At 38.7% G+C, this 20,586-nt stretch overlaps 1 protein-coding gene across 11 annotated transcripts in view; it reads right to left on the bottom strand.

The window, feature by feature from the left end:
* inpp4b (inositol polyphosphate-4-phosphatase type II B) overlaps window positions 1–20,586 on the bottom strand; it is a 217,084-nt gene that overhangs the window by 16,319 nt on the left and 180,179 nt on the right. For all 11 annotated transcript variants that reach the window (XM_061718069.1, XM_061718074.1, XM_061718063.1 and 8 more), the window contains 6 exons: window positions 16,363–16,535; window positions 16,008–16,131; window positions 15,379–15,505; window positions 8,662–8,802; window positions 8,354–8,451; window positions 7,952–8,064 (listed from right to left, as the gene is read on the bottom strand). In XM_061718069.1, the coding sequence (XP_061574053.1) occupies window positions 7,952–8,064; window positions 8,354–8,451; window positions 8,662–8,802; window positions 15,379–15,505; window positions 16,008–16,131; window positions 16,363–16,535 (776 nt within the window). The remainder of the gene's footprint in view (window positions 1–7,951; window positions 8,065–8,353; window positions 8,452–8,661; window positions 8,803–15,378; window positions 15,506–16,007; window positions 16,132–16,362; window positions 16,536–20,586) is intronic.

Raw genomic sequence — 20,586 nt, forward strand, 5'->3', positions numbered from 1 at the left:
CATTTTTCATAACTATCATTTTTGGAGAACATTCAAGCACATTTCCAGTAAATTTAATATATTTCCAAATTACTTCAAGTTAGATTTATGTTTTTTTTAATTCACAATTTACACAACATTGTTGCTAATTAGGGTTGTGAAAAATAAACATGATTAATATTATGATAACAATAAAAGGATCATCATTTTACATAATTCAAAGTCCACACAAATCGTTTTGTCTCACCTTTTTTGTTTCGTGCTTCTACATTTTTTTTTTTTTTTTTAATTCTCTTATTTATTCATTTTTCAAACCCAGGGGGCAAATCAATGGCACTTAAGAGCAGCATGACATGGATAACAAGTCAGCATCATAAAAAACAGAATAAACACCAACAAAAGCGGGGGGGGGGGGGGGTCACGTGACCAAGACCAAGATGGTAGCTTAGTTAGAGAGCTCCGTACAGCCGCGCACGATTTAACCAAAACTCCCAGACAAATATCACTAACTCTTCCTGTAAAACCTCCGTGCTGATATGCCAACCTCCTCTGCAACCAAGCAGTGCAAAATATTTACTCAGGGTCGCAGAAATACTACCACCGCGACACCGCCGAGCCCGCCACCGAGCAAAGAAGCTAAGGCTAGCGATATGGCTATTATGGCAGAAGTTTTGAGCGAGCTGAAATCACTCCGGTCGGACCTAGGAAATAAGTTGGACAACATAGACACCCGTCTTGCTGACATGGCAAACTTAATGGCTGCACTGGAAAGCAATGTTGCAGAAGTAAAACGGGATGTTTCTTCGAATGCAGCACGTATTGATGAAGCTGAGCGCCGTATAAGCGACACAGAAGATGCAATGGGAAAAGCAGGCGCCGCACTTGACTCGGCCATCAAACGAATTGCCTACCTTGAAGCCAAAACAGAAGATCTGGAGAACCAGTCCAGGAGAAAGAACCTCCGTCTGTTTGGCATACGTGAGGAGCCGAGGGGCGACAACCACTCTTTGACTTTAGCGGCATGTTACCATGATGGCTGGGGCTAAATCCCGATAAATCATTCACTCTGGAGCGGGTACATCGCACACTAGCACCTGCAAGACCCAACCAAAATAGAGCGATCCTTATCTGCTTCTTAAAGTTTCAGGAGAAGGAGTTTGTTTATCGGGAAACAAGGCGTCAGGACATCACACACGACGGGGCCAAGATATCATTTTCTCGCAGGACCTCTCTGCGGAGACTGTCCGGATCTGCCGGGGATTTAACACTGTCACCAAGCTGTTTGTTGATATCAACGCTTTCCGTGGGTTCCACCACAACCCCTGCAAGCTTAGAGTGGTCCATAACAGCAAAATTAATCTTCTCTCAACACCACAGGAGGCTGAAAAGTTCTACAGAAGCATCCCACAGTCAAAGTAATCTCTACAGATATGTGCAGATCAAAGGTCAATGAGAGTCACTACATTCATAATCACAAACTTTGGACTTCAGCCGAATAACAGCTTTTCAGCTGCAGGCGCCCCCTCACTATTGAAATGTGCAATTAAAAATAGCTCAGGTAATTTCAAAATGAGCCTTTTCTTAATGTGAGCTAAGTTACAAAGATAAATATGGTTCAGGTATAAGTGTCAGAATATGTGCACATATGCATGCATGTTTACGTACCGGTATATCCTCTGTTAAGCATGGCCGTTGCCAGCTTGTTCAATATATAAACCTATTCTAAAAAGATTGAATATGTTTCAGTATTTAACAGTTTAAGTTTATAGGAAGATGTAATTATTATTTTCTTACATGGTATTGTGATTTGGAAGGGAGAAATTATTTTATAAAGTTTAAAGTGCATGGTTGATGGTTTTGGGTGTAGTTACGTTGACTACCGTAGTTGCTCCTCAAATATTGTGGATCAACGTTCCCTGAAATTTCAACCGGGGGAGGACGGGGGGTGTGGGTCTGTATGTGTGTTTATGTGTACACTTGCATCATTTTTTTTTCTTTTCTTAACCATTTATGTTATAACCTTGGATTATACTGAAATTATAATTAGACTGAATGCTAATATTACAAGTTGGAATGTGAATAAGAAAACTGGCTAAACTGAAGCAGGTAATGGACAGGATAAAATATCTTAAATCTAAAATAATCTTCATACAAGAATCGCACTTGATGGCCGCAGATATGCATTATTTGAGCAAAAGGTGGCCAGGCCAAGTATTCCATGCTTCATATAATACTCATGCAAGAAGTGTAATTATCCTCAAACACAAATCAATACCATTTCAAGTCATAAAAACGATCCAAGATCCACTTGGAAGGTACATTATCATTCAAGGCAATATTTTGACACAAACATTAAATCTTATAAATGTATATGGTCCCAATGAAGATAACCCATCTTTTTTTGAAAAATTATTCCTCACTGTATCTTCCTTGGAGGGTCTTTATATAATCGGAGAAGATTTTAACTGTGCCCTCGACCCAGTGTTGGATAGATCTACCCAATCTGAAGCAACCCATGTGCAAACTAGGGAAACCTTGGCTAACTTTATGAAGGATCTAAGATTAACTGAAATTTGGCGAACACAGAATCCTTATGAAAGAGAATACTCATGTTATTCAAGCACGTATAAAACACACTCACGTATTGATTATTTTTTAATTTCTATGGAGCTACTGCCAAATGTTAAAAAGTGTTGGTATAATACTATAGTAATTAGTGACCATGCAGCAGTATCTATGGAGATTCAATTAGGTATGTCCGAGCACTGTTCAAGATGGAGATTACAGGCCTATTTATTACAGGATCCAGCGTCATCCTTCGTTAAATTTGTGGAAAGTTGTATAAATAGATATTTCGAATTAAATACAGATGAAACTACAGCCAGCATTAGATGGGAAGCATTTAAGGCCCACATAAGGGGACACATTATTAGTTATACGAGCTCTAAAACCAAAAGACACAATCAAGAATTGCGAGTACAAAAAAACAAATTAAAAAAGCTGAGGATGAATTCTATAGGGACAATGATCCTGGAAAATTACAAAACCTTTCTGTCATGAGAGCTAAATATGATACATTTACATCTGACAAAGTAGCTAAGAGTCTAATGTGGACCAAACAAACTTATTACGACCAAGGGGAAAAAGCAGGCAAATTACTGGCCTGGAGGGTTAAAAAAATGGAAAGAACAATTAATAATATAAAATCAACATTTGGCAACTTAACTACAGATCCATTAGAGATAAATAAAAACTTCAGAAACTTTTATGAATCAACATACAAATCAGAATATACAGAAAACAGTGAGGACCAAAGCGCATTCCTTGACCAGTTACAATTTCGACTATATAAGATGATGAAAAAATAACACTAGATAACCCATTAACAACAGAAGAGCTTTTTGAAGCTATAGGGGATATGAATAGCGGTAAAGCACTAGGACCAGATTGGCTGTCTATAGAGTTTTACAGAAGATTTCGAAAACTACTTGTTCGACCACTTCTCGACATGTATGACGAACCTTTTAATACAGGAACGCTTCCAGATTCATTAAGATTAGCCTTAATAACTTTAATATTAAAACCAAACAAACCCCCAACTGAAGGCTCATCTTATAGACCGATTAGTTTAATGGGATGTGACATAAAAATATTATGTAAAACACTTTCAAGAAGATTAGATAAATATCTCCCTCAGCTGATTAATGATGACCAACAAGGTTTTGTACAAAAAAGACAAGGATATCACAATGTGAGAAGAGTCTTGAACGTACCTAATGAGAAACATAATGCTACAGATACAGCAATGCTATCAGTAGACGCTTGCCAAGCTTTCGATAGGACAGAATGGAGCTACCTATTCGATTTGCTCCAAAGATTTGGATTTGGCAAAATGTTTCTTAAATGGATACAGCTACCATATACAAACCCAACTGTTGAGGTCTTAACTAATACTACCATCTCGAGACCCTTTAGCCTACAGAGGTCCACTCGGCAGGGTTGTCCGTTGTCCCCACTCCTGGTCACATTAGCAATTGAACCTTTGGCTATGGCAGTACGAACACATACAGGAATATCAGGCATTATGATTGGGGGGGTAGATCATCGCATTGCCTTATTTGCAGATGATATAATATTTTTGCTAACAAATTTAAAAAGTAGTTTTCCCAATTTGATGAAATTAATGCAAAATTTTGGAGGGTTTTCAGGATATAAAATTAACAATTCCAAATCATTATTAATGTTCCTTAACAGAAAAGAAATACACAACCCTATAATAAATACCCCATTTACAACAACTACTGAAGGTTTTACATAGTTAGGTGTTAAAATTACTCCTGAATTGAATGACATCCCCAGCAAATTATAAACCCCTGCTAGAAGGAATAACTGAGACACTGAATCGCTGGTCTACTTTGCCTATATCTATGGTTGGACGAATACATTTGATAAAAATGACTATTCTACCCCAGTTTTTATATTATTTTCAAACAATCCCATTGCTGCTACCAAATTTGTTTTATGACAAACGTAACAAACTGTTAAATCAATTCTTCTGGAATGAAAGGAAAGCCAGAATTAATTTTAAACTATTATATCTACCTTATGAGAGGGGAGGACTTCAACTTCCCAATCTCAGGTAGTATTATATGGCTGCACAATTAACCTCAGCATCATATCATTTTGGTGCAACGGCATCCCCTGCCTGGGTAAGCATTGAGCAAGAGTGCACCCCAGATCTACCATTGAGCCTTTATCTATATTCTTCAGACATTAAGACACTGAGAAGACATATTAAAAATCCTCTCCTTAAAAATACAATCTCAGTGTGGTATGCCGCACACAAACATATAGGTGATATGCCTGTATTGTCCCAATTTACTCCTATTTTGGGTAATGAACAGTTTACACCTGGCTGGAAAGATGAGGGATTTAGATTATGGAATGTAAAAGGTATTCAGAAAGTAAAGGATCTTTATGTAGACGGGGTTTTGCTTACATTTGATCAGTTATGTCAGAGATACCAAATCCTGAAGAAACACTTCTTCAAATATTTGCAGTTAAAAAGCTTTATGTCTTCAAACAGTTTACCGGTATGTGTTTAAAATCTTTATCTAAATTAGAGGAAATAACACTTGCAAATTTAGGAGGGAAGGGCCATGTATCTAAATATTACAATATACTAGTCGCACATAGTACTGAATCAGCAATAGATAAATTAAACGCTTGGAAAGTGGATATAAAAGAAGATATTGATGAATTAGATTGGAATGATGCATGTTTAAAAGCTCAAAAACAAACAATAAACACAAGGTCTCGACTACTCCAATACAAGTGGTTAATGAGAGTGTACATAACCCCAGTCAAACTCCACCATATGAATGCTAACATTCCAGATGACTGTACAAAATGTTTGAAGGAGAAGGGAACATTATTTCACTGCTTATGAGAATGTGTGAAGATCCAAAACTTCTGGAAGGATGTTATAAATTGTTTGTCAGAGATGTTTAATGCTAAACTCCCCCTAAATGCCAAACTGTGTGTGACTTTGGACTTCTTCAGGCCAGGAGAGCTGTTGCATTATGTTGGAAGAGTATGGATGCTCCGACATTGAGAATGTGGATAAGGGAGCTTTCGGCTGTATTGGACTGGAAAGACTAACGTACATTGCTAAAGGAAAACGAAAGGACTTGTTGAACTCTGGGAACCATATATGAACATTATGACAGATTAAAGTGCAAGATTTACCTGAAAATAACTTAAATAATAAATATTGTGGAAAAATATAATCTTTTTATTTATTTATTTTTTATTTATTCATTTATTTCAGTTTTATTTATTTATCTAATTTATTTTATTTTTCCTCCCTGATTGGTTAATTCAATATAATTATATATATATATATATATATATATATATATATATATATATATATATATATATATATATATATATATATATATATATATATATATATATATATATATATATATATTCACACACACACACGAAAAAACTACAAAAAAAGACAGAAAACAATGACACCTAAAAGGTAGAATGTGGGGACGTGAAAGAACGTGCCAGTTCTGTTATGGCTTTGATAGTTTCCTGTTTTATTTTGAAGCCCGCGTCTTTGTGTTTAAGTTCTGCTTTGACTTTCCTGTTTCCCATCGGCCCTGATTGTCTGCACCTGTGTCTCATTAACCCTTCTGTATGTGGTCTTGTTTTTCCCTTGCTCCCTGCTGGTCCGTACTGTTTCCTCCCTCCGTGTTTTCGTGTCAGGTTTTTGGTAGTTTTTGATCCATGTTTAAACTCTTGTTTTTGCAATCCCTGCTCAGCAGCGTTTTTTGTTTGTTTGATTAAATAAATCACTATTTTTGGAAACTTCTGCATCTGGATTCACTCCAACCATTTCCCAACAAGTTCGTTCTTGTTTTTTGCATTTACCCTCTCTCAATAATCCACATCGTTGTGCACGACTACTGTTCCATATAAGAAATAAAAAGAAAGAAAAAGATTTTTATTTGTAAATTGCTCACAGGCTTTTTATACAAATTAAGTTAAAGTTTGAAAATTGATGAAATCAGACAGATGATGGAAACGACCCTCCAAGTAACCTGAGCAACAAAGCATGCATGTACATTCATGTTGAGGATGTGCAGGAAAAACTCTCAGTTTGATCAGTTTGAAAATGTATCACTGCAAATCAGGTATTCGTAGCACGCTGGAACCTGTGCTTTTGAGTAAGTGTTCCAATTTACAGGAGAACAACCGCAGTGGCGTCATTATATCACAATGAAAAGAGCAGATTTAGCAGTTCATTGACATAGATTAAATAAGATAAATACTGTCAAGCAATTAAAAATACCAATCATTATGTAACCACATCAATCCCTTGTTAATAATCACACACAAATGTATTTGATTTTGCAATCTGTTTAAGTTTTTTCAAACATGAAACATTTTTTTCTTTTGTTGATTTTACTGCATAAATACTCTTCAAACAAAGGCGACACATTCTCATTTAAGAAGGTTTCAATGCGCTCCCTATGGCTGTGACAGTGTTTTTATTTTTATTTTGGGAATTGACAGAACATATCTGCAAATCAGAAGTTAATTTAGAAAAACACCTGACAATCAGGTATGTATGAAGTGCCTCGACAACCCCAGAAGTCAGAGCAACATTTGTTTAAATGTTTTTCTCTTTGTTCAGTGCCTCAGAAGTGGGAGTAAAGACCAGATTAATGTGAAGTTATGAGGTATTGACATTTGCTTCTTCCTCCACGGAAGCAGGTTGGCAACTATGCATTGTGCCGGGTTTCAGTAAAGACATTTACAGCAGCAGTATTTGGAAAGAATAACGTTTGTCACAAATATTTTTGAATCAGTTGTGTGGAGAAGCATTTTAACAAGACTGTGTAAATTTTTTTTTTTTTATCTTTTTAATTCTGGCCATTGATTTAGCCATGCAATGACTAGTGAAGCAGCTGTTTTATGAATGAGAATTTATCAAGATATATTCAGTGCTGGGTTCGACTGATAATGCATCACTGAGCATCTATTATCAGTGTTAAACATCAAGCAGAACAGAGGAATTAAAACTTACTTACTGGATTTTAAATGTGTGTCATGCAGGAGGAAAACACAAGCTCCCTCCTTTTATGCAGCTTTGTCATATTAAAGGGCATCTGTGCTGCAACATTATTTCTAAATGCTGTTAAATAGGACTTTACATTAAGATTTTTCACTGCATTAAGCTAAAATAATGTTAATGATATCACAACTGAGAGGTTAACCGCAGCATTTGCTTAATGTTTCACTCAGTGTTCACATAACAACCCATGAGAAAATAATGTGAGCCGTGAATCCATCTGGCTAAACCAGATTCACCGTTGTTGCACAAGAGTTTTTTTGAAACAGATGAGTGAAAACCACATTTCACAGAAGGGTAAGTGTTACAGTAACAACTCACAGATCCAGAAATCCATAATATTTCCACATTCTTTCTCTTCTTTGTGACTACATTCTGCCCCAGTGTTTCAAGTAATTCCTTTATGTCAGTCTGGGTCTGAAAACATGGTAGACCTGTTTGAAAAAAAGAAGACACGATGTTAGTAACTATTTCTGCTCTTTATTTTTTGCTATTTTTTTTGGCTGCATCTTAAAAAACAAAAACAAAAATTGGAATCACATAAAAGTTGTCTCATCACTTTGGATAGAATTTAATTTTACAAACAATACAAGAACACACTATATTATAATGTCTGAATGAAACGTAAGCGCTGCTTTATTGCAGTAGAGTAGCTTGGAACATAAATATTTATCTGGAACTTGGTATCCAAATATTTCTAATCAGCACAAATATTTCACTTACATTCCACTGGCAGCTTTTCACTTAATAATTTATAATAGGCATCTAATATCTCAAAGTTCTTCTGGTTTATTCTTTCTTGTAGAGAGATGTCTCCAAACCTGTGAGAACGACAGATAAATCAAAGGCAGTTACACTTGGACAGCTTCAAAAACATTTTTATAATCAGATTATGAGGAGAAAAAAGCTTTCTTTGAGACGAAAGGAGAAAGAATACACTGTGAACAATTACAATCAAACCTTTATTAAAGTGTATTGATTTTCCATGTTCATATGAAGACTGCATAGTGAACACAAATTGTGTGCAGTACCTCTCTGCTATAGTTTGTTGTTCATTGATGCCCACGTTAAACAGCACCGGGAACACGCGCAGGAGCTTGCCCTCTTTGATCTCCTCTGGTAAGGTCTGGAAAACCAGTTGTGGTAATGGCACTTCTACAGTGAGGTGGTCTCTAAACAGAGGGAGAGGTAAGAAAGGCGATTAAAAAAAGACATCCAAAAGAAATTCTATATGATTTACAGTAGCTACTGTTGAATTTGATGCATTTAGGAAGTTGTACAATTTGACACTCGTGACAAGTGTGAGCAAGCTTTAAAAAGAGAAAATGATGGTGTTTGTACATGATGGAGTGTGTAACTGTGCAAGACTGCCTGCCATGGTGGTGGGAGGAGTACAGTACGAAAACTGCTGTCCAAAACGTATTATAAGCATTATTAATACTTATCGGGAACAGTTGCGTGCCTTTAGATGCTTTATTGTTTTGTATTTTTATCTTCTAACATTTTACAGACGTTGAGCTTTCTTTTAACATCCCATACTACATCAATCTTCTTATGCTTTTTGTATTTTTCCAGTTTGTAGACCAACTGGATGCGAAATCATGTGCATGATTAGGAATTATGGGAATTCTAGTGATGGTTATGCTAAAAGATAACAAGCAGATTACCACAGTTAGTCTAGAGTTTTTTGAGAGAGAACTAAGAACACGTCTGGTTCAAGTAGATAATGAAAATTATGACTTAATTAAATAGAACATACTTACACACTATAGTTACTTATAAGAAATATATGATATACAGTATAAATGCTGTAAATTATAAGTAACTATAAGACTATATAATCGGAGGAAAATATCCAGTGTTTTTGCCAGCTTTATCTCTGATAAATCAGACTGTTATTAAAAAAATATATTCATTAAATAGTCTTTTCTCCCTGTAAAGAATATCAGTCAGATGACACCACCCACGACTCTCTATGTCAAACCATTCAAAAGTTATGCCAGAAAATAGGGACTATCAAATATTCACTAATCAGAAGAAGGGGTGGGGCTATTTCAGGCCAATGAAGGTCAAGTACTCAATACCGAATCCGATGACACCACTCAGATGTCTTTATCACAACCCTTCAAGGGTTATGGCAGAGAATAGGGACTATCAAATATTGACCAATCAGAAGAAGAGGCAGGGCTAATTTGCACCAATTATGTTCAAGGACTCAAAACCAAGTCCGATGACACCACCCACGACTCTTTATGTCAAACCATTCAAAAGTTATGGCCGAAAATAGGAACTCACATATCGACCAATCAGAATAAGGGCTAATTCATGCCAATGAAGGTCAAGTACTCAAAACCGAGTCTGATGACACCACCCACGACTCTTTATATCACACCATTCAAAAGTTATGGCAGAAAGTAGGAACTGTCAAATATGGACCGACCAGATGAAGTGGGGGCGCGCTTTCTGGCATCTGTCGTCGCAGGATCGAGACGCACATTTTGATGTATAACACACCTGGGTGCACGTTACGGTTCGGGCTGTATTAACTGCCGAAGGAATGGCATAAATTGCACCAAAATTACACCATAAATTCAAAATGTTCAAAATGTCCGATTTCCTGTTCGGTTTCAGCCATGGCGCCAAGAGACTTTTCTTTAAGTTGCGACATGATACAGGTGTGTACTGATTTTCGTACATGTACGTCAAACCGTATTGTGGGGCTTGAGGCACAAAGTTTTCTAGGGTGCGCTGTTGAGCCATTTTGCCACGCCCATTAATGCAAACCATTAAATATCACATTTTTCGCCAGGCCTGGCTTGCGTGCAAAATTTGGTGATTTTTGGTACACGTTTAGGGGGGCAAAAAGGCCCTCATTTCGTAAGAAAGAAAGAAAGAAAGAAAGAAAGAAAGAAAGAAAGAAAGAAAGAAAGAAAGAAAGAAAGAAAGAAAGAAAGAAAGAAAGAAAGAAAGAAAGAAAGAAAGAAAGAAAGAAAGAAAGAAAGAAAGAAAGAAAGACTGTAAGTGCTCGGGCCCTAAAAAAGTTGGGATGCTGTGTGGAAAGTAAACAGAGGATAGAAAACAGACAATTTTACCATTTTGTATAAAATGAAACCTCATTTTGAACTTGATCGCAGCAACAAAATTGAGTTGTGGGCAACAAAAGGCTGGAAAAATGTGTGATACTAAAAAGAAACACCTAAAAGAACAGCTTGCAAGCACCTGCATTTAGTGGCAACTGGTCAGACATGATTAGGTATAAAAAGAGCATTAGAGATTCAGGCTACATTTACACCGCAGGTCTTGAGGGCCATTTCTGATATTATAATCTGATCTTTTTTTTTTTTTAAACGAGTTGCTAAAATCATCTTCTAAAATTGATTGATATTTAATACCTACATTTAGAGTGGCTGATTGCTTGGGAAACAACCTTGCAGGGTGGATGAGCTTGGCTACTGATCTGGGAGAAGTTAGGCACTAAGGGATAAGAACAGGCTGCATTTTCAACGAAGATTCAGTACATGGACTTATTTCCATTAGCACACTGAAATAGCTCCTCAGAGTTGCCCACAATGGAAGCAGCGAGCCCGTCTTGTTGTTCTTGAATTTGTGGAAGCAAATATCATCCAAGCTGTTGCTTTCTGAAGCACTCTTGGAGGTCAAGCAAGGGATCAGCCATAATGTAAAGCGGAGGAATAAGAGAGGCGTCTATCAGCCAGCGATTATATTACTTGTCCGCTTAGATAGCTGTCACAAATATACCTTTCCATATATGAATGAGGCCTGAACCTGATATGAACAAGAAGGTTGCTGGTTCGACTCCCGGTCTTCTGCCATTTTTTGCTGCTTTGCCAAAAAATGCTACCTAATGGTTTTCTACCTTTGTAGAGCTACAATTTTATTGTGTTTTACTCCCTAAACCACGTCCTTTTCCCCCCAAGTGGTCCTTGTCTCTTGCCAGGCCGTCATTGTAAATAAGAATGTGTTTATTAATGACCTGCCTGGTTAAATAAAGGCGAATGACTGAATGAATATCAAATAAAGCGATATAATTGTTTTTTTTTCTCTCTTTATCGTATAATTTTCAAAAAGTGTATAGCAATTCATGTCATGGGTAATGTATTTTGAAGGATCAAATATTCAACATCCCATATTATCCTTTTTACATCGTGCAAGAAATGATTGGCGTCGCAATCAAACTTTGAAAATTGACCGTGCGCATGCGCAGAACCACAAAGTAGCATTTTCTGGCAGGGAGCATGGACTGGCAGAACACCGGCATGGGTCTGTGTGGCGTTTGCATATTCTCCTCATGCTTGGGTGGGTTTTTCACCAGGTACTCTGGCTTCCTCCCACAACCCAAAAATATGGTTGTTGTTGTGGATCCAGAAGCTTCTTCTCAATAACCAGAACGTGTGTCTTTAAAACGGAACATTTATTCTCCTCAAAACAAGCTGCAGCTTACAAAACGGGAGAAAATAACGGATCTAACAGCTTACAAACGGGAGGAAACGGATCTTGCTCCGACATCTTCAGCAGTCAGTTAGAGTCTAAAGCTAGCGGTTAACACCCGCTCGATCATTTCCTGTAGACTTCAAAATAAAGGCATTTCCCTTTGAAACCGGAAGTAGGGTATTTTCAGTACAATCTCGACACTAACATAAGAATATTGACCATTTAACGTTATTTAACGTTTAACATGTTCACTTTACTGTAAATAGATGTAAATAAACTGTAAATACTAAATGTAAATAAACTGTAAATACTGTAAATAATGTAAATAGCGCATGTAACACATTTTAACTTACAGCTTTAAGTAAACATGAATTATCTGTTTCAATCCCTTTTAATAAAACAATTCACAACAGTTGTAGGCTGTGTGTGGATTTGTGTGCCTGTGCCTGTGGATGTAGGTGTCAAGAAGGGCATCGGGCATAAAACATGTGCCAAATTAATGTGCAGACTGCGCTGAGTCACTTTGGCAACCCCTGCGGTTAGAGGGAATGAGTCGTGTCGGAACCGTGGAAAAACATTGGACTTTGGTCACTTGAACCCTGCAGTGTAAATGTGGCTACAGAGTCTCTCGGGTAAAGATGGAGAGAGTGAAAAAACAAAACAAAACTGTAAATCAAAAATTGTGAAACAATTTCCAAACAATGTTGCCAGCATAAAATTCAGAGGATCCAGAGAATAATTTAAGGAAGATCTGGACCTGAAGAGAATCCGGAGAAATCACTGTGATCATGGCGAAAGAATGAAAATCAATACTGCATGTTTGGGCAAGCAAGCATTAGGCATGATTTATTTATATGTCTATCACTGTATGGGCACAGAAATCACTGTCCAAGGACACAGTTTGCTATGATGTCTTTAAATACTTGATCATGTTTGATCATGTGAAGAAGAAGTCATTTGTGGACATGATCCAGAAAAAACGCCCTCTTTTCTGGGCCAAAACTGAGGTCAAATGGAACATTGTTCTATTGTCAAAATCATCTGAACTTATTTTTGAAAGCGGCACACAATGTGTCCTCTATAACTACGGAGGAGACGGAGGATGCAGCTTATTATCAGCGCTCAGTTCAAGAGCCTGCATCTCCGATGGGACGGGTGCGTTAGTATGGAGCTAGAACAGTCTCATAATTCACAAATGCACAGGACAAGTTTTACAAATGCACAGACCGATTTGCAAATACACACACCGTTTCACACGTGCCTAGAACAATTCACACGTGCGTAGGACAAGATATACAAATGTATTTTTGATGCACACACAAATATAACCTGATTTACAAATGTTTTTTTGTCTGTGAGCTGCGCTCGATTTGTGTGTGAGTTTTGAGACTCCCCTGACGTGACTAGATCCACAAATAGGTTTTTTTTTAACACGGAAGGATCTGCAACCAATCAGATGTCCTTCTTTGTTCCAGCCAATCATAAGAGCGCACCCACGTGGGGGACGCAGAGCAGTGGATAAAACACGACTTACTCTAAACCAATCAGATTAAAGGGGCGGATACACCTGCTGTTTCAACTGCGTTAGCGACGTTTGCTTAGAAAAGTGATTATTATTTCGAGTTGGTGGAGTAAAGATAAATAAACAGCAACAGGAGATAAAAGATAAATAAACAGGATGGAGAGGAGATCACTGCTCTGCTTTTCTTGTGATCCCGCAAGAAAACAGCGCAATCGGAGATGGTTTGTGGGGCTGTTCAACCAGAGCCGTCAGGAGACTGCACTCCAAGTCCTGCCGATGCAGCAACTGATGATAAGAAACAGCGGAGATATTTCTGTATTTGAACTACAGGTGTCTTTCAGGAGAACGAGCCTGTTGACGGGGGTGAATATTGCTGCAGGTCGTTCTGGCTTTGGCCACTAGCGGCGCTGGTCCCGGTCAGACACCAGCTGACCACAGTGACCAGACGTGGAGGTCAGAAACAAGCAGCTGTTATCCTCACATTTATGATGTGACATCGCCAACACACAGAGACAAACATGTGTCAAAACAGCGGCGGCAGATCAACACATTCCCGGTGCAGAGTCATGCTCATGGGAAGATGCAGCCGTGATGATGCTGGTCGGGGTTTAGTCCACCGATCATCAAACATCTGAGCTGGATACAGAGGTTCTTCGGTTAACAGTCGACTGATACCAACTTTACTCCAGATATTTCGGTAAATTAATCTCCTGACATGTGCGTGCTGGCCGCTGCAGCTCGTCCCCGTCAGGCAGCGCAGCAGCTCTCTGCTGGTCTGTCTGGTTCTGAGCTCAATCAGCGGGACAGTAATACGTCGTGAAACCAAATGGAGCAAATATATAAAAATCTCCGCTGTTTCTCATCATCAGTTGCTGCATCGGCAGGACTAAGAGCTCTCCAGTCTCCTGACGGCTCTGGTTGAATGGCCCGACAAACCATCTCTGATCGCGCTGTTTTATTTACCGGGACCACAAGAAAATCAGAACAATGATCTCCTCTCCATCCTGTTTATTTATATTTTATCTCCTGTAGCTGTTTATTTATCTTTACTCCACCAACTTGAAATATTAATCACTTTTCTAAGCGAATTGCGCTAACGCAGTTGAAACAGCAGGTGTATCCGCCCCTTTAATCTGATTGGTTTAGAGTAAATCGTGTTTAATCCACTGCTCTGCGTCCCCCACGTGGGGTGCGCTCTTATGATTGGCTGGAACAAAGGAAGACATCTGATTGGTTGCAGATCCTTCTGTGTTAAAAAAAACAACCTATTTGTGGATCGAGTCACGTCAAGGGAGTCTCAAAACTCACACACAAATCCAGCGCAGCTCACAGACAAAAAAACATTTGTAAATCAGGTTATATTTGTGTGTGCATCAAAAATACATTTGTATATCTTGTCCTACGCACGTGTGAATTGTTCTGTGCACGTGTGAAACGGTGTGTGTATTTGCAAATCGGTCTGTGCATTTGTAAAACTTGTCCTGTGCATTTGTGAATTATGAGACTGTTCTAGCTCCATACGTTAGTGGAAAGGGAAGCTTGCACATCTGGAAAGGATGAAAATATTTGACACATCATGAAATGAAAAAAATATGACAGAGACGACCCAGTTATGTTGAGCATGAATCTTTCCCAAAGGTCCTGCAACTGGTTTCCTTAGTTCCTTAAAAACATTAGATAGTTATGTTGACTTGTTTTTCCAAGTAAACAACAGCTTTATCTTTAGGAAATCATCTCACAAAGAGGCTGAACAAAGCAGGAGATAGCGCCTCACCGTTGGCCACACACTAAAGGCTGGAGCTCACTGAGGTCGTCGGTCTTCGCCTCTGTGATCTTGAACACAACTTTCTGCAGGTCTGAGATTCCAACCTCCATGTCCTCAAGCATCCCAATCTCTTCACCTTTAACACATAGACAAAACAAGATCAGCTGTGATTGAAACCTTTGCTCATCACATGTTGCATTTTCACTCTGTAGACTCAAAACAGGTGAGTTCAGAAAGTACCGACAATCTGCCTTCATCTTAACTGCCCAGAAATCACAAACATTTCATAATCAGATGTTGCAAACTTCAGTGTTTTTGCAAGGGTCTCTCCAGTAATCAAGTCTCCACTCTATGAATTAATTTAATATTCAGTGATCTTTTTAACACTTCCTCAGTCACTCACCGGGAACATGCTCCATGAAACATTAACAAAAGCTTTTGCAATAACACCACTTTGTCAAAAGTGAAACTGTGCTGAGCGACCATCCTCCATTTTTTAATTTGTTACAGCTCATCAATCATCTGCCTATTCACCTAAAACAAACATCACCCATTGAAATCTCCCATGATAAAAGCGAATGAAAATAAACCTCTTTAATCAGTGGTTGTTTCAAAGTAACCAGTTGGGATTTACTCACTGTAGGTGCTGAGCAGGCTCTCAAATTGGGCCACCAGGCCAACGAGGTGGAGCTGTGTCAGGAAGTCTTTATCCCGCATTCCTGCGTACAACCTCATTACGAACCCACAGGCCAGGCCTGCTAGCTGTTCACGCATAAAAATGAAAAAACAACAGCCTTTATCATTTGCATTATCAGTCTCACGGGTGATTTCCTTTCTGCCTGTAATTTTGAACACAGAAGCACGTGTGCAGGACGAACACGTTAAACATTCACTAGGTGAGAAAAAAACCTTCATCTTTCATGGACACAAACAAGTACTGAGAAAGTCCAGGGCACTTTTAATCTATCAGATCAGGGCAGCTACAGTACATACCGCCTGGCTGAAAACTATGTCTCGTCTCTGCTGGAGGAGGAAGCCTTGTGGTATGCTGCATGCTGCCTCCTGCAGGAGCACAAAGGTCATGGCTCGCTTCGCCTTCTCCACCACCTCTATCACACACTCCTTCAACCTGGTCACCAGAGGACACAACTGCTCCCTCCAGTCACCTGTGCAGAGAGATGGATGGAGACACTTCTTAGTTACAAAAAAGTGTTTATATATAAGGTCAAAAGGTTTAGCTGGTCAAGAGGTCAAAATGAGGTTCACGCAAACAATGTCAATGTGGCCCACTGCCAGTTAATGAGTTAATACCTGATTGTATTTTTAACATGAATCTTGGAAAAAAGAAATAACAGTCATTAATGCATAGAATTAAAGAGTTCTGGTTTTCTGACAGCTCCACGGTAACGGAGCAGTCAAATCTGACCAGCCTGGACATTGTAGAGTTGTGTGGTTGTTTTATAACACCGGAGTATCAATTCTAAATGATTCATTGAAGGTAATTACAGCGTTGCTGTCAGAGACCCTGCATGAAAGGCGAGAGATGTCATGGCAGCATGACAGATGGGGAACCTTTTCATGCAGCTCAAACAGCTCCAGAATGATAGATACTATAAAAATCTCCCATGTATTGACAAAATAATGCAGATAGATGAGGCTGGTTTAAATACTAAGTCAAAATAAGCCCAGAAAAGTGATGTCTTGATCTTGATATGGAACGTGGACCCAGATGTTGCAGACCTCAGGTCAGCAGACGGTTTGTTTCAGGGAGCAGAAGCACCGGAACCACAGATGTTTTCAGCACGCTTGGATCAGACTATAGCAACAAAATCTACACGAGAGGACTTGAGAGGGCTGGGCGAGTTCGAAGCATTGCTCATGTAATGGTGGGTTGTTTTTTTAAATTTCTTTTTAAAAGAATGATCATGATTATCATAGTGATTCTGTGAAGTTATCTCAGTTCTCGGTAGATGTTCAAACTGGAGTGCAAACACTCTGACTGTATTTTGAATGGCAAGGAGCCATACCCCCATATTCTACATACTCTCAGTGGTTAAGAGCTGTTCTTTAAAATTGTGTGGTTGTGAAACACACATTTTCAACCTAAACAACTCACTGTGTCCCTTTTTCTCATTCTTTTGCACCACTCGCATATATTGCAGGTAATGACGGCAATAAAATAGTCTCCACGTGGAGCAGACGTCATAACTTTAGGTGTAGCAGAACTTTAAATAACTGAAAGTGACTCGCATCAATGATTAGACATCTGCTCTGACTGTGCAATGCAGGCGTGGCTTCAGTCTCCATGTTGAAACCCGGCTTTTACGTACAACAGCACAAAGCACGTTTTGTCCAAAACACATTTTTGAAAAGAGCGGGTATTAAAGTGCCAATCATTATGAAGCAGCAACTCAGAAGAAAACTCCAGTGGGAATGTTAGTTGCTGTGTACTATTTCCACAGTTAATAATGATTAATTGATGTTTTTGAAAGTTTATTCAAAGCACAATTTCATATTACGGTTTTATTTAATTAGGATTTAATTAAACGTATTTACTTTCTCTGTGGAGGTTTCTGAGATGACTTTTTTTGGGCCTTGGCCCTATATCAATTTAACTGAAAGTGGAAATCGAAATAATTATTTTTTAATAAGTGCCAACTAATTAATTCTCACACACTCAATTAAAACATGTAGTCTTGATTTCTTGCAACAAATTGTTAACATTTGAAATGATTTGAGGTGCAACACCTTTGGTAACCGTCACACTGCAATAATTTGATAATCCTCTTGGATTAATTAAGATTTACAGCTTTGATCAGCTTATCCATCGTCTCTGTGCATTCCACCATGAGACAGAATTGTAATTCAACTAATTTGACAGCAAGAAAACTTAACAACCAACAGGGGGCAGTGGTGGATAAGTATAGTCCGACACTATTCAGTGTGCACATAATGAATAGTTCATGGTTAGGAAGAATCAGTGTACAGACGTATATGTACTGTATGAGGCCCTGGCATCAATCTTTGCTTTACCTTGTTAGAGAAACGACATCTTATCTCACTCTGTAAATTCTGCCTCTGCACAGAGACAGAAGGAAACATTACTGCAGCTGTCACCTCCTCACCAACACACCTGTCCCAACATTCGAACCCCCCACCCCCGTGAAAAGCCAGAGAAGCACCGGTCTCCGGATGGAGATAACGCCTCTGTCAGAATTCCATCCATGTTTGTGTTTGAGAAAGCAAATGACCACTTGGTCTGAAGCTGTTCAGCATCTTAAAAAGGGTGCTGCTGACTGACTCATGCATACTGGAAACTCTCATTGGCAACACATCATAAACATGCACCAACACTTCCACAGATGCCCATGAGTGGCACAAATGCAACCCCCCCCCCCAAAAAAGCCTCTCACAGAAAGAGAGGCTCTCTTTGTCGCCTGGTCAGACTAACGGTGCTGTTCTGTGTGCCAGTGAGCGGCTACAACAACATGGGCACTTGTGTGAGCACAAGCTTCAGGCAGGATTTGCCTGGATGCAAAAGACGACTGGGCAGCTTGTGGTCACCGGTGGATGGCTCTGCATTCCACACGCCGCTTTCATCTACCTCTCTGGCAACATTTATACTTTTCCCTTTACTAGGGTTTGTATATCAGGGAGATTGCATGCTGGGAACACAGTCGTGTCACTATTTCCTCTGCAGACAGACTATCCTACCTGGAGCTACTTGGTTTTGTTTGCCATAACAGTGAAAACTAATTTACTTTTGTTCAAAACAATTTCTCAAACTGAACTAAGCGTTGGCTTCATGAATTTCAAGAAAACATGTTGCATCACTGTAGATTAACATGTAGAAATGTTACTTCCCCTTAAGATACATTTCTAGTTCTGCATAAAGATTTTTAGTTTAGTTTAGTTTATTTTCGGTCATGACACAAAAAAAAATAAATAAAAAACCAAGAATAAAACAACAAGAAAACGTTCAATTGTTCAAAGAAAACATAACAAAAAAAGTTTCCAGTATACAAATAAACAAATAACATCTAGACCGAAAAAGGGGTAGGCTGAAGCAAAGCTTATTATTTGCCTACCCTCAAAAAGGTGACATGATCTAAGAGTTGATAAAGGGAACCCAGTTAAACAAGTGAGACAAGAATATTCTAACTGATTCATTGATTCAATTCTTTTCATTGATTAAAATGCAATATTACATATCTTAGAGGGGGAAAAAAACTGTGAAACTCAAGGCTGAAACTACAGTGACGTTTTTCATTTAAGAGTGGGAGCGCTGGTTTTTACTAGTCTGGTTATTCTGGATTCGACTTTGATTTCCAGGAAACAGAAGGAACTGCTTTTGGATGCCACTGGATGGGCGGACAACCAACCAGAAAGATGAAGCATGTGATGTAAGCAGAGCGACAACCAGACTATTTATCAGTGGATAGGGTCGCTTGTCCTTCAGCTAGAAGGTCAGTGGATTGATCCCAAACCGCTCAACGTGTCCTGGGGCAGGACGGCGAACCCCACATTGCACCCCAATGTACTTGTTGGGGTGTGAGTGTGAAATTCAAAGTGCTGCTGTATACAGTTACTTTTGAGTGGAAGCACTGCGCTGTGAGTGTTTGTGTGAGTGGGTAAATGGCAAACAGATAGTGAGGTGCTTTGTAGTGCCAGTATATGACTATAAAAGACATCCCAAATGGCATCCAGTGAAGTGAATGACTGTTGAGTGCTTTGCAGTAAAATTTTGTTTATCCAGTGTTCTATTTGCAATTCTAGTGTTGTTGAATCGTGGCTCTCGGACACTCCTCCAGGAGTCATTGCATAATCCCGCCCACTCCCTGCTGCAATTTGTCTGTCTGTCTGTCATTTGCATGTTTAGTATCGGTAGAAATCTCAGTGAACATTTCATCAGACAATGATGAAAGTTTATATGTATGGCTGGCCAGGTTAGATTAACTAAGAGAATGAGTTTTAATATAAGTGTATCATGACACATACACAGGTGATTTATTTATTTTATTGTTGGCTTCGCCTCGAACACAACAAAACCCGTCAAATTAAAAGCGTCAAAATATTTAAAAAAAGCAAAACAATTTAATAGTCTCATCCAAAAATAAAACACAACAGCAAAACAATGTGTTCGAGAGGGAACAGGATGAAGCAGAACGCTTATTTAGTTATGTCCCGTCCTCACAATATCATATCATATATGCCAAA

This window comes from Cololabis saira, chromosome 1, assembly GCF_033807715.1.
Source record: "Cololabis saira isolate AMF1-May2022 chromosome 1, fColSai1.1, whole genome shotgun sequence".
Classification (NCBI taxonomy): Eukaryota; Metazoa; Chordata; class Actinopteri; order Beloniformes; family Belonidae; genus Cololabis; species Cololabis saira.